The sequence below is a fragment of the Mauremys mutica genome, chromosome 23 (assembly GCF_020497125.1).
Source record: "Mauremys mutica isolate MM-2020 ecotype Southern chromosome 23, ASM2049712v1, whole genome shotgun sequence".
NCBI classification, from domain to species: domain Eukaryota; kingdom Metazoa; phylum Chordata; order Testudines; family Geoemydidae; genus Mauremys; species Mauremys mutica.
In genome coordinates, this window is record NC_059094.1 from 15,328,350 (window position 1) to 15,355,513 (window position 27,164).

The 27,164-nt window shown below is 41.9% G+C and overlaps 1 protein-coding gene across 4 annotated transcripts in view; it reads left to right on the plus strand.

The window, feature by feature from the left end:
- PTP4A2 (protein tyrosine phosphatase 4A2) overlaps nucleotides 1–13,868 on the plus strand; it is a 35,708-nt gene extending 21,840 nt beyond the window's left edge. For all 4 annotated transcript variants that reach the window (XM_044997856.1, XM_044997857.1, XM_044997855.1 and 1 more), the window contains exons 2-6: nucleotides 48–722; nucleotides 2,735–2,827; nucleotides 6,848–6,978; nucleotides 10,253–10,327; nucleotides 11,444–13,868. In XM_044997856.1, the coding sequence (XP_044853791.1) occupies nucleotides 627–722; nucleotides 2,735–2,827; nucleotides 6,848–6,978; nucleotides 10,253–10,327; nucleotides 11,444–11,552 (504 nt within the window). In that variant the 5' untranslated portion in view covers nucleotides 48–626 and the 3' untranslated portion in view covers nucleotides 11,553–13,868. The remainder of the gene's footprint in view (nucleotides 1–47; nucleotides 723–2,734; nucleotides 2,828–6,847; nucleotides 6,979–10,252; nucleotides 10,328–11,443) is intronic.
- Nucleotides 13,869–27,164: the final 13,296 nt, after the last annotated feature.

A 27,164-nucleotide genomic window follows, 5' to 3' on the forward strand; every position in this document is an offset into this window, starting at 1 on the left:
TCAGAAGCAACAATCCCTTTTAAATATGACATTTTTCTTCTTCTTAGGTTTTCTGTTGGAATATACGTCACACATTTATGGCGATTCTGAGCATCAGGGCAGACTTCTGCCAGGCCCAGCACAGCACCCTGGCTGACAAGTGAGCGTGTCCTACGTACCATAATTACTTTGCCTTGAAGACTCCAGACACAGCGGTCACCCTCAAATATATGGGATATCTTCTGCATATTGGAAGCATATTCCTTTTACTGACTCAAGCAAAACTAAGCATCAAGAAAACAAAGTGGAGAGAAGATCTGTCCTTATTTTTTTTGCCTCACCAGTGCCTAAATGTAGTACAGGCTGCCTAGTCTTGCATGTAGTCAGAATTTTTGGAGTCTGAAGGATACCACCTGCAGTTATTGAGGCCTAAATTGAATTCAAGTGGATTCTAAAGCAAACCTGGTTTTCTTGAAGTGAAAAATCTTAAAGAACAAACAAGTCAATAAAGATAGTTCTGATCAAGCCCAGGCATTTTAGTGGTCTTTTTAATGTTTTCTGCTGTGAAACGTTTCAAGGGTTATTGATTTTTTTGTTTTGTTTTGTTTTTTGTTTTTGCCCCCAAATATATTTTTTTGTTTGCCATTATGAACCGTCCAGCCCCAGTGGAGATTACTTATGAGAGTATGCGTTTCCTGATCACTCACAACCCAACCAATGCAACCCTCAACAAGTTCACAGAGGTAAGATAGACACATACAGTAGTAGTTTTTTTTCCATTCCTTGTGTTTTGAAATTTCTAAAGCAGCACTAGAGACACATCTCCCAGATCTACCGTGGGTGATGCCATCAGAAATACCCTTTATACTTAGTTAAAGCATTTAAAAAAAAAAATCAGGTACTTTGTTTCATTAAACTGTTTAAAGTTCTCCTGACTCTGTAAGAAGGAAGCTTTTGGTGATTTCCTTCAAAGTCTACATCTTTTGACTGAGAGAGGCTGGGTGGGACTCCTTTTGGAGCTCATAAAGGTGACTCCTCTTAGGCTCAGTCTACAATCAAAAATTAGGTTGACCCAGCTACATGGATCAGACGGTGTGAAAAAATCTATGGCCTGACCGACATAGTTAAGCCACCCTAACTTCTCATGTGGACAGCACTAGGTTGGCAGAAGAATTCTTCCATTGACCGAACCACTGCCTCTCGGGGAGATCGGTTATCTATGCTAATGGGAAAACTCCTTCCATTCGCATAGATAGTGTCTATGCAGAAATACTATCATGGCGCAGCAGCTGTGGCATTTCAGGTGTAGACAAGCCGTTATACTTTGTCATCCCCATAACTTGCCAGGTGACTTAGCATGTTGTCTTTACCTTTGTTGTCTGATGTAATAAAATGTACTAACCCCAGAGAGCCATGTCTCATCTTCTGACTTTTGAATAAGTGGTTGATTAATCTCTCTCTGTTTGGTCTTTTGACTAAGATCAAGTGTAATATTATATAGAGAGAGGTGTCAGACTTTAATTAAAAAGAAAAAAAAAGTCATCAAACTCCCCTTCTAATCCCAGAATAGTTAACCATTTCTGGTAATGGAATTAGTAATGACAACATTTTAAAATTACGTCTTTAGACTAAACTGAGATGAATGGAGTCACTTCCTCTGTAAATTGGGTCATATCCAAATTACTGTAATTGAAATGATAAGGGCTTAAACACTTTTTAAAACTGAAGCTTAAATTTTGCAGTAATAGATGGCATCACCAGAGAAGTACTGGTACAGCATACCACTAGATCCCATCTTGTTGCAAACCATGGCATATCTTCTTATAAGTCCTTTAGGGGGACTAGATCATGCCCTTGCAGGGGGAAGATTTGATCGAATAGATCTCTTCCATTCTGGTAAGATCTAGTGATCCGATATGGAGCTTTCATATCAACATGATTCCACCTTTCAGGAAGATGTGTTTTGTCAGCAGTCAGCTCAGATACTAATGGTTAATTTGGACTGAAACCCTAATTTTTTCCACTGATGTGATGTTTTCATTTTATTGTTATGGATTATATTTCTGATACCTTGTCCAGGGGCCTAGAGCCTGGGCTAGACAGTGCATGTGGGGTATTAAAGTGTAAAAATAAAACTTTGAAGAGCCATTCCTGGTACAGGCACAGGTACAATGCTGCTTGCAGTTTGATCTTTCAAAATGAACTGGGGCAGCTTTAGTTTGATCTCATTGTTTATCTAGCACGATGTGCTACTTCTAGTGTGTTACAAGGAAGCTAGAATATGGTTCCCTGTGTGTTCTGTTCCTCTCTGTTTCAAAATGTCTCAGCATTGCCTGAGGCAGACAGATCCATGCTTCTATTTAAAGAGAAAAATAATCTGCATGCAGGGTATAAGTAACTCTTTTAATTTTGCTGTTACATATGCATACCTATAAGGCAGTTTTCCCACTCTGACCTCCCACCCTAGGTGAGACTGACACAGAGGTATTTCCTATTCCTCTTCTCCCCCCGGCCTTTTAACCCTCATCATAATGTCCGTCAAGACCACATCCTTCCAGCTTAGAACTGGATGAGGCTCTTGGAGCTATCCTTGCTCCGCAGTTATCTAATCTCCTCCATGGAACTGTAGAGCAATGTACACTGTCATTGATTCAGCATAGCATGTTTATTTGGCTTTGTTAAAGTTGAGAAAATGCTCTAATTCCCCATTCTGGGAGTGTACTTCATGTGTTTGCTTTCCTTCTTGTTCTTAAAGGAGCTTAAGAAGTATGGAGTGACAACCTTGGTGCGAGTGTGTGATGCCACGTATGATAAAGCTCCTGTTGAAAAAGAAGGAATCCAAGTTCTAGTGAGTCTCTTTTAAAATTCTTTCTGAACTGAAAAATCATTAAATATGAATCAGATGTTCCAGCACTGTTTCACATTCATGCTTTTGCCTGATAATGACCCAGGACTGTGTTACTACTATAACAATTGAGAGTTCACTTTGATATGCTTGTTCAGTAAACTGCTTGTAACTTTGTGAAATACATTTGAGATATTGTGACTGTGCTGTTTATGGTTAGATTTGCACAATGAAATCTGGTATCGCTTGGTGTCTCTAAATTGATTTTTTGTTAGTTGCATGAAGGCATTAGGGATGAAGGCAGACATGAACTTTTGAGGCAGTGCATAGTATGTCAGATGTGACTTTTCAATATAATAAAAAGGCTAAAGTGACGCATCAATCTCTCCACTGTGATCCCAGAAGCTGCACCTTGCTTAACAGTTAGTTGTAGGTAGTCTTCTATTGCCTCTCATTTTTGTGGCTAGAGACCATGGGCAATTTGGAGGAAAATCCACACAACTTTGCAGAACTTGTATTTGTGGAATACATTCTGTTCTGCTTGATCCTACTCTTAAACTTATATATGACTTCAAGAGAAAAGGCTCAGAGTTATTTAGAAATGGGTACTGTCACGCTCTGATTTCAGCACTAGCTTGTGGGGAGCCTCCTGCCTCACTGCAGCATTGTTTCTCTGCTGGATGATCTTCCCTGCTCCAGCACACCCGTTAGCCATAGTGTTTCCAGAGCATCATCAAAATGAATGAATTATAGCAGTCAGTTTGCTCTGCTGGGAAAGCAAACTGCCCAGGAACAGCACAAGCTCATGAACAATCCTATTTCTACCAGAGATGCAGTTTCTTTCCTTCTACCTCCACATTTCTGTTGAAATACATATGTATAGCTGCCATAAAATTCCTTAGGAGTGTGACAGTGTTTTGGTCAAAATGACTTGTTTACAGGTGAGGTGCATACACCATGCTGACTGGAAATGGGCCAATGTCAATTATGGTGCAGAAGAGCCAATTTACTTCTGCAATGATGACCAAATATCCATTTGGGAACTTGTATTTTCCTCAGCACCATGATATTTGAGTGCCTTACAAATTCTAAGTTATATACACGGGATCCGGTATGTTTGCCACACTTGTCCTTGATAACTAGCCTTCTCTCTGCATTCAATATGTAACAGCTCCTAGTATACTCTTGTTGCAGGAGAGCAAAACAGCAGAGGGAACAAGTCCTCTAGACATCAGACAAGGATAACAGAAAACAGGAGGTGACAGAGAAGATTTGCTGCTAATGTCATGCTTGAGCCAGATGATTCCAGCCATGATGTATCTTCATTACTTAATAGATCACAGTGGTGTTCTGGCATTTAAGAATGGCTCTGAATATTCAACAGCATGACCCACAACCACTTGTCCCTCTTGAAACCAGCTCTGTCAAAACAGGCTGCTGTCACGATTCAGAAATGGTGTTATATTACCAGCTGGTTGAGAAAATGACATGCCACTATTTAAAGCTAACATTTGTTTACAAAACCAATGAAGTTTAAAACCACAGCCTGACAGAGATTAGCATCTGTTATTTAAAACTGTTGAGGTCAAAAGCCTTATGAAACTCTTGAAACAGCATTTTAGCAAATCTTGAGTTCTCGCCATGATATGTGATATACTAGTAAGAAAGACAAAGATGGTGGAATGTGGCAGCTAGTGAGCCTGCTTTGACAGATGGCATAGTGAGAAAGCACGGAATTGGAGAATTAGATGTAGCCTGTTTGAACTATACGTGTTGGTAAACAAGAGTATGCAATAAAGAGATTAAACTAGGGAAATAGGAGGCTGGAATGGATAATAGTATCTTTGGGATTAATGTACCAGATGACCAGAGGATAGCTAATGTGATGCCAATTTTTAAAAAAGGCTCCAGAGGCAATCCCGACAATTGCAGACCGGTAAGCCTAACTATAGTAAAGAACAGAATTATCAGACACAGAGACGAACATGATTGTTGGGGAAGAAGTCTGTATGGTTTTCATTAAGGGTAATCATACCTGACCAATCTACTAGAATTTTTTGAAGGGGTCAACAAGGATGATCCAGTGGATATAGTGTAAGTAGATTTTCAGAAGCTTTTGGTGAGGGACCTTATCAAAAGCTTTCTAAGCAAAGTAAGTTGTCATGGGATAAGAGGACAGGTCTTCTCATGCATCAGTAGCTGGTTAAAAGGTACGAAACAAAGGGTAGGAATGAATGGTCAGTTTTCAGAATGGAGAGAGGTAAATAGTGGTGTCCCCCAGGGGTCTGTACTGGGACCAGTGCTATTCAACATACTCATAAATGATCTGGAAAAAGAGGTAAACAGTGAGGTGGCAAAACTTGCAGATGATACAAAACTACTCAAGATAGTTAAGTCCAAAGCAGACTGCAAAGAGTTACAAATGGATCTCTCAAACCTGGGTGATTGGGCAAGAAAATGGCAGATGAAATTCAATGTTGATAAATGCAAAGTAATGCACATTGGAAAACAAAATCCTAGCTATATATATAAAATGATGGGGCCTAAATTATCGGTTACTACTCAAGAAAGAGATCCTGGAGTAATGGTGGATAGTTCTCTGAAAACATCCACTCAATGTGCAGTGGCGGTCAAAAAAGCTAACAAAATGTTGGGAAGCCTTACGAAAGGGATAGATAAGATAGAAATGATCATATTACCTCTATATAAATCCATGGTATGTTCACATCTTGAATATTGCATGCAGATCAGTTTGCACCATATCAAAAAAGATATATTGGAATTGGAAAAGGTACAGAAAAGGGCAACAAAAATAAGAAGGCGTCTGGAACAGCTTTCATATGACTTGGACCTTTCAGTTTAGAAAAGAGATTAAGGGGGTTATGATAGAGGTCTGTAAAATCATGACTGGTGTAGAGAAAGTGAATAAAGGGTGTTATTTACTCTTCATAACACAAGAACTAGGGGTCACCAAATGAAATTAATAACTAGCAGGTTTAAAACAAATAAAAGGACGTATTTCTTCACACAATGCACAGTCAACCTGAGAACTCTTTGCCAGATGGTATTGTGAAGGCCAAGACTAGAACAGGGTTAAATAAAGAACTAGATAAGTTCATGGAGGATAGGTCCATCAATAGCTATTAGCCAGGATGGGTAGGGATGCAAAACCAAGCTCTGAAGTGTACCTAGCCTCAGTTTTCCAAAAGCTGAGAATGGGGCAACAGGGGATGGATCACTTGATTACTTGCTCTGTTCATTCCCTCTGAAGCATCTGATGTTGGCCACTGTTGGAAGACAGGATACTGGGCTAGATGGACCATTGGTCTGTCCCAGTATGGCCGTTCTTAAGTTCTTATGTCAATTATTTAAACTGTAAGTTAATGTGGTTTTAAATAGTTATGTGTAAGTAACATGAGGGAAATCCAAAGCAAGAACATCAAGAGTTAAGGCTGAATTCCGTTCTTTGAAATGTTCCGGTTCACCAGGGAGAATCAAGTACACCTCTACCCCGATATTATCTGTCCTTGGGAGCCAAAAAATCTTACTGCATTATAGGTGAAACCACGTTATATCAAACTTGCTTCCTCCTCCTTTAAGTATTAAATTGAATTACAATTTATTCAGATTTGTTTAATTACAAAGTGTCAGTGATATTTCAAAGACAGTTGTTTAGTTTTTCCACAAAGTCTATTTGACAACTGAGTTGTTAGTCAGCAATTTCCACTAGACCGAATTAGCTGATTTTTAGTGAATTAGCTTTTAATTTAAAATGTTTAAGGACACTTTAATTTTGTTGAGTATTATATTATGGTATAATTGAATCCATATCTGGAATCCTAGGAAATCCTAGGAAATTACATGTTTAATAGCTACAGTGTAGAGTTTGGATGTTGACTGAATAAAAGCCTGTGCCGCCCCTTGCTCCTCTCCCACTAGCCCTGCTATTGATTGTGGATTGCATTCTCTATCAATGTGTAATTCCTGCACAAAAATTATAGCTAATCTTTTCTTCCCCCAAAGGACTGGCCATTTGATGATGGAGCGCCACCCCCAAATCAAATAGTTGATGACTGGCTAAACCTGTTGAAAACCAAATTTCGTGAAGAGCCTGGATGCTGTGTTGCTGTGCATTGTGTTGCAGGATTGGGAAGGTAAGTGTTCTGCTGTTTTGGTTTTGTAAGGGATTCACTTTAGCACATACATAAACTAGTTGAAGATTTCATTCTGGAAGATAGCTGCATTTATTCAGTTACAAAAAAACAAACAAACCATGTTTAAGTAACATCAACAACTTCACACCATCACAATCAAAGAAGCTTACTACAATTTTAAAATGGTAGGTGGCAACTGTATCTCAAAGCTCTTGTTTCATTTTGGATTGTTTGTTCACAATAGTTGATCTGACAGATCATAATGGTGCCAGAAGAATTAGAGAATCTACTCAATGAAAAATGCATTGCATCTTTCTGCTAAAAATCTCTTGTGCTTTTTGACAAACCTAATGCTTATATGCAGTATAAGCCAAATACATTGTAGCTTAAGCCCAGAGCAAACAAGGTTCTGAATGCCTTCTATTCCATTGAGTTCAGTGGGAGTTTGAGATTCTATAAGTACCTTATATGGTTGGATTCTTTTTTGTTGCCTTCCAAATATTCAAAGCCATTGAATAATGTTACGAAATACTGGCATGCAAAATTTCATTTAAAAAAAACAACTATCTTGTATTTATTAATGCATGAAAGTCCCAAACTAGTTTTTAAACTCTTAGTTTTGAGGTTGAGACATTTGAAAGCAGACCAGAGCAATTTTTTTCACTTATAAGCACCTAAAAAGAGAGGTTCACATTCCTGCAGCAGTGTGAATGCTGGAATAATAATACATTGATAAACAGCAGGTTAAACAGCCTTTTTGGTGGTTGGAGCAAATTACAATTCACTGGGTCCCCCATCAGCCCCAAACTGCCTTTCCTCAAATTGGTAACTCAGGATATTGGTTCTGTCTCTCTTTTTAAATCCCTTAATTCTTGGCTGTATTGCCTACCCCCAATATACAATTCATACATCTATTTCCACAGGAGCCACAGATTTCATATTCATCCTAAGACTAGGACAGGTATTGTTTGAGATTGTAGTGTTGTTTTGTTACTGAAAGCTAAGCAAATTGTTGTGTGTGCCATTTCCCCCTCTATTTTCCTACCTTCCATTACTCCACAACCTGTACAAATCACATCTCCTTCCCTCCCAGCCTGGGAAGGGAGTGCCCCAAGATTGTTCCTGATTTGTGGATTTCTACAGCATCTAATTATTAGGGCAGCTGACAAGATTATTAATGACCTCTTCCAAAATGTAAAAGCTCCAGTTGATTATGTAGAATAAACTTGTGGAAGGTGGTTTTGGATAGATTGGACTGTCATTTAAAATTAGTCTTTTGAATCATTTAATTAGATTTCATAAGGTAATTAGGATCAGGCTAGTTCAGTACTTGCATGAGGGAACTCTGAGATGCAGCAGAATATAACTAATTCAATGGGTGTAACTCCTGTGTTAGTATTGGCTACCATCCCAGCATAATTCTAGGGGCACTGTTCTGTAGGAGTTTCCATTTTTTGATAAAGACCCAAAACCAAGGTCCATTGTGCCTGAGGCCCCCCGGTTCTTCCTGGTGGAGTATTCAATCCAGGTGTCTTCCTGGACATAATCCAATTTTAGTAATCATATATTGTCTCCTAAATTTCCTCCTTTGTTTTCAACCTATTATGCTGTTCACCACCTCCTCTAAACTGTTGTACGTTAGTGCTATGTGCTATTTAAAAGTTGATCTGTTTCACTCAAGTGGTGGGTAAAGAGAGATCTCTCTCGCATATGATTTCATTGTGGGTCTGAAATGCAATTTTCTCCTTCTCCAGGAAGGAGTCACCATGATTGTGACTAAAAAGAAAATTCAATTCTTCAGTTAATTGAGAAAGCTAAATAATAGAACATCCAGTCTCACAAATGTAAACAAATAAGTTCTGTAAACAAATGGCTACTTGTCCTACATGCTGGGAACGAAGAGATAAATACTTGAGATGCTTTTGTGATAGGGGGTGGGTGACCTGTAAATCCTTAAATAGGTATAATGAAAACCCAGAAAGGTGGGATAAAGAAAAATCAAGAAGAGTCATGTAAGTTGGGTTGGCTGGTCTTGACTTGGTTCTTAAATCCATTTCTTCCCCTGGGGGAGAGGTGAAATGCTAAAGCAGGGAAAAACCTGAGCAATGCAAAACCATGGCAATTAACACGATTTGCTACTCCGTTCTTTGTCTTGTTTCTATGAGGATTTTTTTGGGAGGGGGAGCAGGGTGGAAGATGACCATATATTGTAGCTCAATTAAATGATTTAAAACACTCCTGTTTCTTGCCCAGCATTAAGTCAAAGTGGGCTGACAGTTTGACATCTACTGTTATTACAGACACGAGTTTTTAGATTTAGTCATTCAGAATGACCTTTCTGGTTTTCCTCTTGGGTTCCCTTTTTTGTAGAAAGAAAAGGAAGAACTTCTCAAGTTTTGTTTAGGCCCTGGGAATTTATGCTGCTGGGGAATCGAACCTCAAATGTTGTCTGTTCTACTACTTACATTTTTAAAGTGCATTTAGTGCTTGTGGGGTTTCAGACTGACAGCAGTGAAAACTGAAGTGTTTATCCAGGTACTGCACAGCAGTGACAGTGCAAGCTGCCCTGCCAGAGTTGCTCAGTTTTGTTCCTGATTAACTGTAAGGTCAAGTCGTTCAGTTTACAATCTCTGTTCAATCCTTGACCTCTCCTCTGCCACCAAGGTGCTAGTGTAAATTGTGTGCTTAGTGGTAATATGAACTGAGCACTAGGAAGTAGACTCAGAGCATCATCTCCCTTCACAAAGCACGCCTGAACCAGCCATCCACATATACTCCCTACTCAGCTGGGCTGGTTTCAGAACTGTGACCTGCAGGCAAAAATCTTATTTCATTGCCCCTTAAGTCCCACATATAACCTAGCAAAAGGAATAAATGTCAATGTTGTCATTTCAAAAGCAGTTCATCTCTTTAGTCTGTATGGGATTAAAGCTGTGTTATAACAAGAAGTTAAATGTACCAAAGATGAACCTCAAATTTATTTATGGCCAGCAAAGTACAAAATTATTTTATAGTAAAAAAGTAAAGAATAAAAATCCATTATTACTATTTCATGGCAGACACTGAAGGAGCTATTGATTTTGATGCTGGAAGCAGAGCTGTCTGCTGAAGAGAATTTTACATTAGATGCTGCAGGCAAATGGCTCGCTGTAGGAAAAATATTTAAAGACAGGATACTTAAGCTGTTTGTTTATAGACTAATATGATCTATTTTGAGGGGTTCAATAAATTGATTCTCTAGACTGTTAAAATAAATACTAATTTCTCTTCGCAGGGCTCCTGTCCTAGTTGCACTGGCTCTCATTGAATGTGGAATGAAGTATGAGGACGCAGTTCAGTTCATAAGGCAGTAAGTAAAAGTAGCGAGCTCTCCCCCACGCTTCCCTTCTCCTATGGCTGGCTAGGCAATTTCATCTTTGTGTTTTAAGAGCAATGTAGAATGAAGGCACTGGTTTGTGCCGCAGTGCATTTGGAGTGAAAGTAAAATGCTAACAAAAGAACTTACAGAAGCCAGTTAATAAAATTCCTACTTGAGGTGGACACTGACAAATTACTAAAGAACCAAAAACAAATGTAGCCTGGCCAGGTACCATAGCAGCATGACGTTCTATAGCTCTTGGGTCAAGCAGCATGATCAATCTACAGCAGGAGGCCAAAGATCAGGAATCCTGACTGTGTCATGTGTGGAAGGGGCATAGTCTACTCAGGAACTGGTGGCAGCCATCCAACATGGAAAACAGCAAAAGTGGTGCTTGAATGAGAGAGAGCATAAAGTTCTGGGGGTTTTGTAATAGCACCAGATCTTTAACTGAAGCCCACCAGGTAGGAAGATCCTATACAACCATGTGCCAAAACATGTTTTGTGTTGCTATTGGAGCTCCAGGGTCTTCAGCTGCCTCCCTAACCCATCTCACTGTCAAGAGGACGTCCTTGGTCCTAAATTTTCTTTCTTGATTTTTCCTCTCACTACTCCTAGCTTTACCTCTTTCTTATTAAGTTAAATAATCCTCTTTGTTAACTCCCTTCAAATATTTGTATTTGGTTGTCATGTCTTCACTTAGCTAATACTACACATGTAGACATCACATTAATCTTTAAGGGGAGGGTGGAGTGCCCCTTATGTCATTCAGCAACCACTTCTGCTTGTAGGAGAGGCAATGGACTCCAGGGAAACTAAATCTCCCAGCCCAAAGGCATGCTGTAGTCTGCTCAGTAAGATGAGGGATGGAAGCGTTTTATAATCCATAGATTTGACTAATTCAGCTCTCCAGATCCCGAGTTTCAGGTCCTCGTTGAGATCTCCTTTCCTAGAGGAGGCAGTGGATAATGAAGCGAGCCAGATGGCAGTTCTGTGGGGCTGGAAAAACCTTGCAGTGCGGCGAGCGGCTATCTATTTTGAAATATACACAATAACTGAAGCCGTACTTTTGCAATTGATATGACGCCTTCATTCTGTTTATTTTAGGAAAAGGAGGGGAGCTTTCAATTCCAAACAGCTGCTTTACCTTGAGAAATACCGACCTAAGATGCGATTACGCTTCAAAGATACCAATGGTCACTGCTGTGTTCAGTAAAAGAAACCTTAAACGAAGGCTGAAGTTATCATGGCTGTTTTCTGGACTCTTGTCACCTGGAAATGTGAATCTGGAATCAAACTACGTCATCAAATTAGTGGTGGAGTTAGTGCTCCTCAGCCTCTGTCCTAATGGTGGTGATGATTTAAAAAATAATAAAATTAAAAAAAGCAACATTTCAGTGAAGGATTGTTTTCTCCTCAAGGTGCAGTTTGAATATCTGCCAGGAGAAAATCAGTTTCTGAACCTTCTGTATTTTTAACTTTTTTTAAAAAAATAAAATAAAGTGAAGTTTATGTCTAAGGAAAACCAGCAGAGCATTGGGTTTTGCAGAAACCATTTTCTTGGTTCGGGGACAGTGCTTCATAGTTAGGTCCTGGCATGTGGAATTTCCTTTGGGACTTCCTTTTTTTATTATTATTATTATTTTTTTTAATAGAGTCCCTCCCACCCCCGCCCCTTTCCTTGCTGGGAGCTGGCAGACAGAAATAAGGAGGAGCCTTTGTTGCTGTAGGTGAGCAGTGTGATAGCCTTAAGTCCAACTGGGCACTCTTCTAGAAATATAGTGGTGGTTGTGTTGTGTGTCTATGTGGTATTTAGACTTTGCAAATGACAGGATGTTTTTGGTAGTTTTCTTTAACTGAAGACTCTCTAATACACTTGGTGAACCTGCTAAAGGCCTTTTCTAATTGGTAGAGGTAGTATTTTTACAAATAATGCTCTGTGTGCGTGTGGGCACGTGTGTGTGTGTTCGCGCGCTTGACTAAATCGTACTTCTCCAAAAAACTTGGCTGAGAAGTTAACTTTCTGCTACTTGGGTAGAAAAATTATATCCTGGTGGAGGAAGATTCAGACATCCATAATGCAGAAGTGTCCTAGTCAACTAAAGGAGATTCCAAGCAGGGAGTTTTTAACTCCTCTGTCCTAAGAAACAGACAGGCTGTTGTGGTCATTGTCCAGATTATCTCTGTCCCTTTGAACATAAACCAGGACTGGAAGGGTCTCATTGGTACTGCATGTGAGGCTCAGGTAGTATATATGCAGTTTGGTCTCTGAATAAATGCCTGGTTATGGGTATTTTCCCGGACTGGTCCTCATGTACAGTTCAGTTTAACCACTGATTGCCTTGTTCTTTTTTTCTTTACCAGGCTTTTCCTGAGAGAGAATCACTGGTTACACACCAACAATGCCTAATATTCATACACTGTCAGCAGGCCATAACTTAAGGGGTGGGGAAAATGCTGATTTGGGGGGATGGGGGGGGGGCAAGGATGTATTGTTTGTGGACCAGTGCAGTATTTTCCTTGCAGTCATTGCTGGGTTCAGTGCACTGATCAAAACAAGTCATTTGCACTGCCTCTGAGAGGTAGTTTCAGTAAAACTGGTTTTACCAAATTAATTGTAATGCCAGCTTAGTGTTCTGCCACATTAGTGATCTTGTGTGCTTTCAACTCAACATTGTGTTCGTAATATTGGTCAGCCGCTGAGGACTTTGAACACAGGTTTAGGATCGTCTTGTCCTGTGGTCTCTTGCTGTGCAGCACCAAAGGCTTTCATTTGTCTGTCCCAGCAGCAGTGCCAGCAAGTGCAGACTGGTACCCCCTCTTTAGTAATACCTCAGATACTGGTTATGTGAACTGCCTCTATACAATATTTTCCTATTCCAAAGTTTTGTTTTAATTTGTAACCTAACAAAACTGCATAAACACTTTCAGAAAACATATATAATGGATTTTAAAATTCTATTTCTAGAAGTTTGTTTAAGTTCAAACAAAAAATGATGGTACTACTCAAATCTTCCCACTTAAGGACATGCCAAAAGATCCCTTTGTAGGTTCAAGGCTATAAAACACTGCACCCCTCCCCCCCCCCCAAAGCTCAGATACTGTACCTTGACTCAAGCTCTATTAATGTAGTAACAAACTCCTTCCTGCCTTAAAATGTGTAATGTGCTCAATTTTTGTGTGTGTTGTAGATAAAGGGGGCGCACAAGTGTGCATGAGGCTAATTCCTACATGTTAGGAAAATAATTGGTAATGTTTGATTCTGCGCAGGGGTACATAAGGCTGGAAGCATCTAATATTGCCCCCTCCCCAAACAACAAACCAACATTTTAATTATTCTCATAGTTGGATTTTTGTTTCTGCAAAATTAAAACATTTGATTTTGAACTGAATAAAGTATTGATAGCTGACGTCGGTTTGACAAATGAGAGAGATGTTGGACTGGAGGGGAAAAGGGTTGTAGCCAGATTGAAAACCAAAGCCCAGACCCTTTAAAAGAACAATAAAAAACCCTATTTACATACTCTGTGTATAACTGCATTCCTCCTAGTTTTACTTTGATTTATAACAATATACTGTAGTAGCTTGTACTATGACCCTGCAACCTTAACTGAATTGAGAAAACAGGATAAAGTCACATGGGTGCACAGACGCGTATACAGTGTAGACATGGAGTGTGAGGGGCTCAATAGGCACAATAGCTGGTTCAGCACTTGGACATAGTGCAATAAAGTTCTTACTGTAAATGGCTCTTACCTCTGGTTCTCAATGAATTTGCTCATTGCATAGATGTTAAATTCTGTTCTTTACCCTGGTTCCTAAATGGATTCAGACCAATCTGTCTACAGACACTCCTTCGTAGATGGTCTGATGACCACAGTTCAGCAGTGAACAGTGTGAGCTTGCTTGTGGCTCAGTGAGTATTTGGGAGGCACAGTTCCATCCTGAAAAGAGGAAGAATTGCTGCAGACGTCAGCTGTTTCTTTTCCCCTAAATCACCTGGTTTTTAAAAAACATGAAATCTCTGTGCAGCCTTTCCAAGTACTGTAAGATGTGTTGCAAATCTCTTCTTGTCTCCTGGACAAGACTAGACAATGTGCCACTTGGCAGTGTGTGAATTAAAACATTGTCTGGGGCTACATGGGGGAATTTCTAGAGCCTTGGGTCCTAATCGGTTTCATTTCATTTGCAGTGGAGAGCCATAGAAGAGATGTATAATTTACTTACGTAACAAGAGTGCTATTTTCAAAGCTCCACAGATAGAAATTCTAGTCAGCTTTGCTTTGTTGCCATCAAAGAAGATAATTACTCTCAAATCAGTATTAGATTTCTAATTTTTATCAGATTTTTCTCACCAGTGCATTAATGCAAGGTTTCAATCCCCAGTGGAGATCAGATAATAAATGACTCTAGCCATGATAATACTGGAAGCTGTGTCTGTGAAGGTTCATCTCCTCTTCCTGTGTAGATAAATGTCTTTTATATAATGGGTTTTAATGCAAAATCCTGTCACTTGTTTCTGAAGGACTCTACCTTTGGTTACTGTGCATGAAAGTGGAACACATCATTAACCAAAGCTTAATCAGCAGAAAAAGATAGATTTAATTGCAAATTAGTTATATGAACTTCCTCTTTGTGGCAGTATAAGTTAACCTGTTTCCAGATATTTACACAACAATTTCTGAAAAATCAAACACGGATATTTTCTTTAGCTGGAGATTAACATTTCATTGCTTGAGTATTTATACCATTTAAGGTAAAGCACTTGGAATGGGGATGGTATGCAGTTTAAGGTCAGTTTGCATATGTAAATATTCTTAATTAAGCAGATTTCAAATACTTCACAATTTTATGAAAGTCTCACTTTCTAATGCTTTTAGTCAAAGGATTTTATATTAGACTTACCATTAATACATGCAACCCCAAGACTGATCTCAGTAAGGACTTTATACATAGATATAGAGCTTGACTAATTTGTTACTTACAGAATTTGAAGTAAAATGTTGAACGCAAGATTGTTTGTCAAACCTGTCAAAATGTACATAACCCTAGAAATAGGGCTGGTTTGCACATTCTAGTCAACAGCAATGAGGTGCCAGCTGCACATAAAATATTTATGTTGAATAGTACACACTAACTATTACCTGAATCATGGTCTTCACATCTAAAACTGCTCTTTTCACACCCGTGTACACTAGTATCAGGATCGCTGCCACTGTAGAGAGGCATCTGCACTGGCAGAATTTAGGCTTAGTTGTCTCATCTTTGGGTCTGTGACATGCTAGTAAAAAGTTTGCGCCCTAGCTATGTTACTTGCCATTTACAGTCCCTGGGATGAATTTTTCCTGTTGCTGGTATGGCCTCAGAGTGAATGCTGAAGAAAAGGAGAGACCAGTCCTCTCACACCCTGTCTGTAAAGCAACTACCTGGACCTGCCGAGCTTCTGCTTGGAGTGTTGTGAGAATTCCTAACTCATAATATTTCTGTTCTAGTCACTCTCCTTACATTAGGCATAATTCCCTTCCAAACAAGTAGTGATAGCTGAGTGACTGCAGAGGTCACTGCATTTTGTAGTCTAGGACAGAAGTTCTCAAATGGGTTTGTAGACCACCAGTGGTCTGTGAGCTCCATTCAGGTGGTCCATGGATAGTTCCCTCTAAGGTGCGCACCTGGGCGGCTGCACACAAGAGAATGAAAGGCCACCCACTTAATTAGTGGAACTGCGCAGGTGTGGCTCCACTGATTAGGGGCCTGGACCCTGGAGAAGACACACACATAAGGTGAGATGGTGGCCTTGGGGGCGAATAGAGGGTAGGTGGGAGGGGGCAGTGGGGTGAGAAGGAGTGGGGGGAATTTGGGACGTGCAGTGCTGCGGCGACCAGAGAAAGAGGTGACTTTCCCTAGCTCCAGGGCTGCGGCTGCTGGGGAGATTTGTCTCTCATTCCCATCCCCAGCTCGGGGGCTGCTGTGGTGGGGGAGAGACCTCCCTCCTTCCCAGCCCCAGTTCGGGGGCTGCCACGGCAGGGCAGAGGGGGCTCATCCATCACATTAGAAAGGTAAGACTACTGAGATTAAAATATGAGTTGTGTGCTTTTATTTGTAGAACCAAAAAAATTATCTATTTTTTTAATATAGCGCTTTTATCCAAAGTGCTTTACAATAGTTAGCTAATGGTACACACAACATTTGGAAAGATCATCAAGTGGTCTGCTGAGACCCTCAGCAATTTTCAAGTGGTCTGCAAAAAAAAAAAAAGTTTGAGAACCACTGGTCTAGGAGTACTAACCTAGGGGACTGGAATGCAACTTTTCTCTACACTACTTGAGATCATTAGCGCCAAGTCTGCTTGGAAAAACACTTTTATATACTATTGCTGTAGACACAAGGGGGGTGAATTAAGATGAGACTGAAAAACAATTCTTGTGTTTCCTAACTCTGAGTGCTTGACTTTGCAACATTCATGGTGTTTTTTGTAATTTTTTACTTTTTTTTTCAGTTTGCTTTTTTAAAAAAGGCTATTGGATTGACACCCCAAGCTTCATCAGCATTCCCTGACCTCTGCCACTTGAGCTAATGGAGTGACTGACAGCAGTACATGCACAGGCAGGGGCATGACAGTAGAGGAATGCTCGGACTCAAGAATCTTGAGGCTGTTCCAGGCTCTGAAGGGGGGTGTTCTCTTGTGGGCATAGACACTTCTGTCTGTTTCACTCAGCTTGACCTCTTTTTTCCCTGTCCCAGTAGTGTCTTTCCCTGGCTCCACATTCTTGTCTATGCTCAGGCTTCTTATGCCAGTGTCTTCACCCAGCTAGCCTAGTCTCCGGCTTTTTGTTGCTGTTTGAGTCCCAGTTCCCCTTGCCACTGGGTCCTAGTCCTGGTCTCCCTCCCCAGGTTTCTTCCCCTACCCTGACTCATTCAGAAGTGGCTCAATCTTGACAAAACTGCATTTTCCAACAGAAAACTGTTCTGTTGGAATGTTTTTGACCAGCTGTAATCAATTGCTTAATCTTCATTTTCAAGCCCTTTATTTCCTTCCACCCTGCCTGCTCTGCACTCTGCTGCCATTAATACATTGCTTGCTTTCCCCCAAAATCCCATTTTGAATCTTTTAAATGTGTCGTTTCTAGCTACCTACCCCAGATGCCACTGGGGAGTGATAATTAGCCACAGAAAGCTAATGGGGTTAGTGTGAAGGGCTCCCGACAGCTGCTCATCACCTTGGTGGGTATTAAGGACATAAATTATGTGAGTCTGAGGCTCTTTTCTCTCCAGTTCTAATTCATTCTAATGCCCTCCTCCCCTCTTGAATTGATAAAGAGGGCACTCAGCACCTTGCAGGATTCTGCAAAGCTACTCCATGGCACACCAGCATGAGTTCAATTAAAGGCTTCCTTGCCTGATTTCTTTAAGTTGGCTTGACTGTGTGTGTGGAACTGATGGCATTCAGGAATCCCTTGACATACTTGTGAAAGCTGAGCAGTATTCTCTAGAACGGGATTTACTTCCTCCCCCTTTATGCTTCAGCCCTGAAAGAGAAGTAATTAGCAATGTTTTGCATCTGTGTCTATATCAGCTTTTGTTCCCAGCCCTCCTCCAGTTTTCATGATAGCACTGTGGACTAGGTAAATATTCTTACCCCCATTTTACAAAAGGGGAAATGGAGGCACAGTGATTATATGCCTTGGCCAACGTTCCCGCCACAACACGGGTGGGTGGGTGGAATTGGAACCCAAGAGTCCTGCCTCCCTATTTCCTGCTCTGTCTACTGGACATGTGTTTCCAACTACATTTACAATCCTGCCAAGAGAGAATTAAATGACATAAGCAACACTTTGGTTATGACTTTCTGGCATTGTCCAATCAATTGTCTAATCTGCCAAAAGTAGATGCGTCGGTCGTAGCAAAGATAAAACGTAGGTGCTTCAGGTTAGGTGACACAAGAGTTGAAATGCTGGACCTTGCTGGAGCCTTGTCTATACTACAGCTTCCATTAGTGGGGCTTCACCTGTTGGGAATTATGGCTCGGGGGAAGAAAACTCCTGCTCAGTTCAGGCCCAGACTTAACTAAAATATTAGCCAAAAGATTAAAACTTCTCATGCTTAATCTCATCCAGGTGGCTCAGCCCAGGTTTATCAGCAGCAAAGCCCTATCCGATGCAAGCAGGAGTCTTAAGCATAATCTTCTATGTTGGCTCTCTCCCATATGACTAGCAAAAATTCTATCATTACATGTAGAAGGGAGGTTTAGGTTGGACATTAGGAAAAACTTCCTAAGTGTCAGGGTGGTTAATCACTGGAATAAATTGCCTAGGGAGGTTGTGGAATCTCCATCATTGGAGATTTTTAAGAGCAGCTTAGAGAAACACGTGTTAGGGATGATCTAGATAATACTTAGTCCTACCATGAGTGCAGGGGACTGGACTAGATGGCCTCTTGAGGTCCCCTCCAGTCCTATGATTCTATGTAGGAAAGATGTCTGATTAGTCCTATCAAAGCCTATCTGTTGAGAATCTTGGTGCTGATGGATTTTGGCTGATTCTTTATAGCACTGCTCAAAGCTATTGAACAAACAAACAAAAAAATCCAGTTTCCAGAATCAGAGTTCTGGATAACTGTAAATTACTTTACCAAAAAAAAAACCTTTTTCATCTACAGATCCTGAGTAAAATGTGTATTTGATGGGGTGGTGGTGATTATTTATTATTTGCATTACAATAGCACCTGGAGCTCTCAATCCAAATTAGGGCCCCAAGTGTGTTAGGCACTGTACAAACACAAATTAAAAGATTGCATCTTCCCAGAATAACTTCTGTCAGGGAGCTGCCTCGCAAGCTGTCCGCCTGGCTCCCCATGTATCTTGGGGAGCTGGAGAGCTGACCTGCCTACCAGGTGGGCAGTCCAGGGAACCAGTCAGCTGGGAAGCCCACTGCCTGGAAGTCAAGACAGCCCAGGGCACTGGGGAGTCCTGACAGCTTTCCACAGGGGCTATGGAAGAGTCCAGCAGCCCACTACATGGGCAGCTGGGGAGCCCACCAAGCAGGCAGCCAAGGGAGCCAGCCAGCTGGGGAGCCTGCTGCCTGGGAAGCCAAATAGCCCAGGGAGATGGGGAGTCTCCTGCCCGGGAAGCTGGGCAGCCTGCCAGATGGGATGCTGGCAAGCTGGGCAGTCCAGGGAGCTGGGGAGCCCCGGGAGTTGGGCAGGCTCGCAGGAAATCAGGCAGGCAGTCAAACGTCAAAAGTTTCAGTGGAGTCGACAAGTTCCCACAGAACATTTTGATCCCCACGAATTAGCATTTTCTGACAGAAAACTGTTTTGCTGGGAAAACTGCCAGCCAACTCTAATCTATCCACTCTCATAAAGGACAGACTGATGGAGAGAGCTCTATTGTCTGGCAAATCAGAGCGATAGATGAGACTAAATTCACAGACAGATCCAGTCCTATGGAGGACTAGGGATGGTGGCCCTAGCATCTGTTTGCCAGAAGCTGGGGATGGGAGACAAGGGATGGATCACTTGGATTCCCTGGTCTGTTCGTTCCCTCTGGGGCTCCTGGCATTGGCCACTGTCAGCAGCCAGGATACTGGACTAGACAGACCTTTGGTCTGACCCAATGTGGCTGTTCTTAGATATTGATGCTGGTGGAGAAGATGAAAATACAAGTCAGCCGAGAACTTGCTGTAATGCCACCACTGCACTGCCATCCTCAGAAACGTGCTTCTTCCACGACCCGTGAAATCTCTAGGCCACCCCTTAAAGTGCTAATATGAAAACAAACGATGGCAAAACTCACCCACCCCTACTATAAAGAAATCCAGAAAAACACAGCAGCAAATCATGCCACTAACGAAATGTGCTAATTATCAAGGTGCAGTCACTTGCTTTTAGCTGCACCATCTCCCTCATCTGCCGATACCCCAGGGCAGGGACCTCTTCTCATATGCCTGTAAAGCCCCACTTCCAGTGTAAGAAGAATAATCATCATCCTGGCCTCCTTTACGAACATAGCGTGGGATTGAAAGTCAAGCCCAAACCTAAAGCCATTGGGGGAAGGGGGGAGGGAGATCCCATTAAGAAAAATGTTGTCAAGGAAACTGTTCTCAGTCTATGCAGCCAATAATGCACAAAGAACGTTCTCTCTGCTGCACAGCTCAGTACAGCATGAGGTAGGCTCCACAAATGTAATTGGGACAGCAGGAACTCAGCGCTGACTACAAAGCCTTGTTTTGATTACCATGTGGACTCCATCCCAACCTGCTGTAGCTATTTTTTGAATCTTGAATAACAAGCCAGACTTGCTTTCCTTGTACGATGCTGGCCAGAAATTTTAAATGGGAGAAGGGTGAGGAGGAAGGTGACATATGTTAGAACAGACTGGCTCTTGGTAATGGTAGTCTTCCTGCAAGCATAATTATTTAAGCAAGATGAATACCCTGCATTTCAGTTAACTCCTCTCCAGCTTGTGTTAAATCCATTACAGGATGCCTTGCATTTGACATTTGTGACTGCCCTTAATGACAGTAAATTTAAACCCGACAGGGAAGCTGTGGATTGCTGCCAGGTCTGTAAATGCCACTGTATTTAGATAGGATTCCTTTAGGATCACCCCTGTGGGGGAGGCTACAGCCTTCACGATTATACTAACTGGGACCAGGAGCAATAAGAGCATTGATCTCTCTCGCACATGCATGCTTTCAGAATCCAGACTCATATCACTGATAACCTGAGGTTGCTTCCTGGTTACTCGGTAATACCAGTATTCAAGGTGAAGCCCTGATTTCTGCAAACACAATTTTTCTTATGGATTTCCTGTCTGCTTGTTGAACTGAGACAAACCTCGTTCATTTCAGGCCCTCAGACTGGAATTAAATTGGGTTCCCTAAGGCCCAGCAAAATTATCAAACCTCATGCCTTTGCTTGGAAATTGTTTTAAATGAATTTTAGTGTTCACAAAAGCTAGAGGATGATTGAACTGTCTCAGATCAGGAGCTGTGGAGTCGAGTATACGGCTCTGTGAGCGCACCTCAATATATTCCAGTCCCCCAGGCCCAGCTGTTCTAAAACTGTCAGCCAACATCCAATCCTGAGCCCTCACACTCTGTCAGTAATCAAAGGAAATCCAGACCTACAATGAACTCCTGTTCTAGACACCTACACAGCTCTGCCGATGCAGCGCACACCTGACCTCCAGCATCCTTTGTTTATCCTAGTCCTGGTTCTCTTCTGAATAGAGATTTTCAACTGTGTCCTATTTTGCCAGATGGCACAAGATTTCTTCTGATGTGTGCAAATATCAATTAGGGACCAGGGTGAATCAATTAAAACCATTTTCACTTGTAAATGCAGCAGCACCGTAAGCCAGTCCTGCGCAGCTGAAAGATGAGGGCTCTAACCTATTTTCCCCCACCCACCCTTTGGTATTTATTATTTGTATCTACTCCCTTTATTCCACCTGTTTGATAACAATGGGTGATTGCAAGAGAGCAGCTGCTGAAAAATGCCACATGGGCTGGATCAAATCAGCAGGTGACATTTTTTCACTGTGATTATTTTCAAGATCAAGCTGGGTCTGCAACAAACCAGACACGCTTTCATTTACTAGAGGACAAAGCTGACGTTACCCAGTCTTAAAAGAGCAGATGAGCATAATGTGACTGCATGTGATATCCCTGCCTAGCACTGCCAGCACAACGTCAAAGCCATGCTGCTGCAAGGTTCAAAAGGAGAAAAGGCATCTGGAAGGAAGATTTTCTTTTATTTATTGTTCAAAATCACATAACTATCAACGGCCTCTGAAAGCCTAGAAAGGGAACAGGCCTTTGCTTCTTAAATGATCTTTGCATTTGTCGTTTGCTTGCTGGACAGTGGATTCAAACTCTCTGCACGGCTCCCCAAAAATACCATTTGGAAGCTGGGCAGACCCTCTTGTCTGTGGAAGGAAAAATCCCAACAAGGGTGATTTAATTTTTAATCTCATAGCATTTTACGGTGACCAGATGCCCTGATTTTATATGGACAGTCCCGATTTTTGGGTCTTTTTCTTATATAGGCTCCTATTACCCTCCATCCCCTGTCCCAATTTTTCACGCTTGCTGTCTGGTCACCCTACAGCATTTTATTTTATGAATCTTGCTGATGATGTGAATCAGGGAAAGATCCAAAGCACTCTTAAGAAGGGAATTCAGATCAACTCAAATTAAGATGGAGGAAGGCACTGTTGTCAAACCCATGCATTCCAAAATCATGAGATCTGCATAAAAATGAATGTGATTAAAAAAGACCATTTTGGGTTCTTTTTATTTGCATTCTGGGCCCATAGGGTCACACATGGGTCACGTTTTCAAATTCTACTCTGCAGCCATGAGGGCTAGAATTGTACTTTTCTCTAAATAACAGCTGAGATTTTCATGCAAAACTCTTAATTCTGCCTGCTGTGGCTTTAAGAAAAAGACCACAATATTGTGAGAGCTGACACACTGGGAAGGAGTGGAGAGGCTGCTGGGGGAAGGGAGGAAAGCTTTTAGAAATGAGTAACAAACAATGAATTTTTGATCCTAGAACACCAAGCTGCTGAATTTGGATCTAGCATCTGGGCTTGTTCACCTCCCTTATTCTGATCCCACCTTGACAGCAAGGTGTTTGCATCAGTCTGGGGCTGTGGTCCTGATCCAAAAGGCCCAGTGCACCCCATAAAAGTCATCTTCAAGCACCTCACCAAGCCAGCTTCTCTGGGAGGCGTGGTTAGGTGAATGAGTGTTGCCACAAAAACTCCATGAAGCACTGATCTTGGCCTCCGGCTGTCCACGGATCACACCAGAACAGTCCCCAGAACCTCATTACAGCTGCCTTGCAGAAGCTCCAGCCCCAGCTCTTCTTGCCGGGCAAGGAATGAGAGCTGAGACTTCGTCCCAGCCTCCAATCCGAGGACAGACTTAGCATCTATTTTGCCAATAGGGAGAAAAGAGACAATCTCATCGATGCAAATGGGTCTGGGCTTCCTCACAAGGAGCCCAAGATGCTGCTTGGTCCTTCCTGCCATCTAGCAGTCCTACGCTGATTCAGCAAGGCACTGAGATAGCCCAATCTGCTCTCACAGCAGAACTTGCTGCCTGATTCCTCCTCTCCCCAGACACTCAGAGCCTGAATAATATCCCGGGAGGGTGAGTGGCAGTCCCCAGGGTCCCAATCGCTCTGGAATGGCATCATTAGATCTGTAGGGGGACTAACTGTACATCTGAGCTTCCAGATCAATTAGAATCAACTCCTTGTTCTGGGCATAAAAAATATACTAGGAGCATTTGCCCAGTGGACCCAGCAGTGAATCAATTATGGAAAGTGGTTAGTGCTGTGTGGAGGAAATGCCTCTTAGCCATACAACAAACAGCAGGCTTGTTTTCTTTTCTTCCTTTTTTGGCCTGTGTGTCTGCCACTTGCCTGACTGGATCAATGCACCAGGAACCGCTCAAACCGATTTCAACCCTGACTCCATCCATCACCCCATCGCCCTCCTCCCCTCACCCTGCTTTGGCTCTTTTAGCAGCAGACACACATTGATTCGCAAACAGCTCTCAGAGCTGCCTGAGTGCACGGTGGGTTTGTTCGTCCTTTTAAAAGTAATTGCATTTAGGTATCAAGCTGGGGGACCTGGCTGAATTCAGCATGATTAGACATGCCCCGGTTTTCTGCTGTCCCCATCCCTGCTTCCTCTGTTGTAACCCCTGCTGCCCAGCAGGCTGGATATATTTGAAAGGAAAGTACATGAGCTCCTAACCTTTAAGATCCCACACATCTCAGAGCCAGCCTACATCTCTGCACTCATTCATCCTATCCTCTCGCCTAATCACTCCTATTGTCTCCTCCTTCCATGCTTGCCTTTGCACTTTATTCATGCCACCTTTCCACTTTCCTCCTTTAGTTCCACTTCTTCTGTGGAGCCTGTTAAATCCAAGACTTTTGGGGAGCTCCTTCAATCAAGGTACAGGACCTTCAAGGTACAAGGACCTTGAGCTTTGCTGATCACTTTTGCACTGCATGAGTCTCCACACAGCACAGACAGACCAACCTCCCAAAGTCCTGTCCCAAGCATGAATTGCACTCTGTGTAAAACTGTAATGAGACCTCTCTGGAACGGTCTCTTCAACAGCTGTTCCGAAGTCCTGGTCGGTCAGGAACCTAGAGAAGATGACCCTGGGGACAATACAAAGCATTCTTACATTGATCTCCTCCTTGCCAATGATGCCTCACAGGATATTGTCCCATATATTTTAATTGTCTGAGTTAGACTGGAAGCTCCATGGAGCAGGGACCTTGTCTTTCTAAGGATTCTGTAAAGTGCAGTGTATCTTACAGTGCTGTGTAAATAATAGGGCATGTCAGAACATGTTCTCAAATGACACACGCTTAATATCAAAAAGAGAGAAAACCACGTGTCCCCTGTGACTCCACTTCATTCCATTTGGTTTGAGTGCTTTGCTCAAGGTCTCTTGCAGGCCAACTTCCTGACATCCAGCGCCGTCCTGACATTCTTCCAGGTAACAATTTTGGAGGACAAGTCCAAATGTAACCTCTCAGTGTATAAGACCTGTACTGAAACTGCAATAATACAGAGTAATTGCTTTTCTAGTCAGCCAAGGCTTCCTGACTGCAAAATCTGCAGAGCCTAATGCAGCAAGCGATGGCTCCATAATGGATATAAGCAATTTCTCAGCTACCAGAAAACCAATATTGAATCGATAGGCAGGAAGAACTGGAGTAGCTTTGATCTGTACCCCGTGAAGCCATCTCACAAGGACTGGAAGAAATATATTTGCCGACTTATAAAATTAATTGATTTCCTAAGTGTGGATGAACAGGTGCACTCATTTACTTAGAATTCTCTGGAACTTTGATCTATCTATCCTCATATAATCTATCTATCTCTCTCTCTATCTATCGATCGCATTGTTATCACCATAGTATTGTCACACTTCATAAAACTTGCATTATAAAGTCAGGTCTCCCCCATGTTTGCTGTGTAGTTGAAAGTAGAAAACAAAGGAAGATAGCACAGCAATGTTAACAGGAGAGGGATTTTCTCCTGGCATATGTGGAATTCACGGTACCTCTACAGCAAGAAAATGAAAATTATACTAAAACCCTGGTGGGATTTATTTAATGGTTAGTTTGCATTTGGTGTGATACAAAGAGGGAATTTTAGATGGATTTGGGGTGACCTGCCTTAACAGAATTCAGACAAGAAGCAATTTCTATTCCTCAGTCAAGGAAGGTTCAGAGCACACACTTATTAAACAAGAACACTGATTTTTTTAGCTAAAATGATAAATTACATGCAGCCCTGGACTCCAGGTATGCTGCAAGTACAGTATAGCAAGGTTTATGTGCCCTTGGTTATACAGTATGTTATTTTCTTACATACAGTGATAGTACTTTGCAATTATATTCATAGAATATTAGGGGTGGAAGGGACCTCAGGAGGTCATCTAGTCCAACCCCCTGCTTAAAGCGGGAACAATCCCCAGACAGATTTTTGCCCCAGATCCCTAAATGCCCCCCTCAAGGATTGAGGTTACAACCCTGGGTATAGCAGGCCAACCCTCAAACCACTGAGCTACCCCTCCCCTGTTCCAGTGACAGAACTTTGTGAGGATTAGTGATTTAATCCTCACATCACCCCAGGAGGCAAGCAAGGATTAATGCTCCCATTTTATAGATGTGAATTGCGGTGCAGTGAAATGAAATGACTTGCCCAAACCAGGATGTCTGTGGCAGGTCCCAGACTTAGACTGTCAACTCTTTGGGGCAAGGACTGTCTGTTTGTTAGATGTGTCCCATGCCTAACAATGGGGTCCCGATCCCTGACTGGGGCCCCCAGGTAGTGCCATGATACAAACAATAAGGGCTGAGAATCAACCTAGCTCTCCAAGTTCTATGCCTTCATCAGCAGACCCCGCTCCTCTAACAGTAGGCAGTGTAAAACAGCATTGGACAGATCTTTATTTTACAAATATACAGAGGCAGGTAAAGAAACTAACTGCTAACAAAATATAAGATAATAGTGCTGGTTCTCAGAATATCAGTCAATGGCTCCTACTCCAAGTCAGGTGTGTCAAACATCTAGCCTACTTGCTGTGCATAGCTGACACCCATGACCAATCTAGATTTTCTGTTCTAAATTCTTGTCCATTTCTAGGTTCTTAACCTGCTTTCATCCCATGGTCTCCAAGAGCCTTCCACGGTTTAAAAGGAACACAGTGACTAACATCTTTTGTTCAGTGTGGTTTCTCTCTTTGTCCTCCAAGGGTGAAATTACACAGGGTTTGTTTGTTTGTTTGTTTTATTTTTTATTAGGTCTTGTCTAAACATGAAAGTTATTTCAGGAAAAGGTAGGGAAAATGTAAGAGCTGTTCCTGAATAACTCCATATATAGACAAGCCCTTAATAGCTGATGTTTATGGGTTACTGTTGAGGAAGGCAAAGTGGAAGAGGTGTGCTTTACATTTGGACTAGAAAATGGGGCAGTTGTTGGTGGTTTTTTAGATCTTGCAGTAACGAGTTCCACAGGTTAGGCCTGGCCTCTGAAAAAACCTACAGAATGCAAACTTTCACATGGAAAAAAATGATAGCCCTTACGGTGGTGAAGAAATCATCCCAATGTTGCCCCATCTTACAGAGCCTGAAACAACCCCACCCTCCCCGGTGAGGAGAAATGTGAGCTGCCTCTTTCATCTAGGTGGGTGGTGACTCTTATGCTGCTGTATCTTTCTGCAAATTTCCCGCTCCCATCAATGGGATATGTGCTGTGGATGAAGGATAATTTAACTTGGCTTCCTTC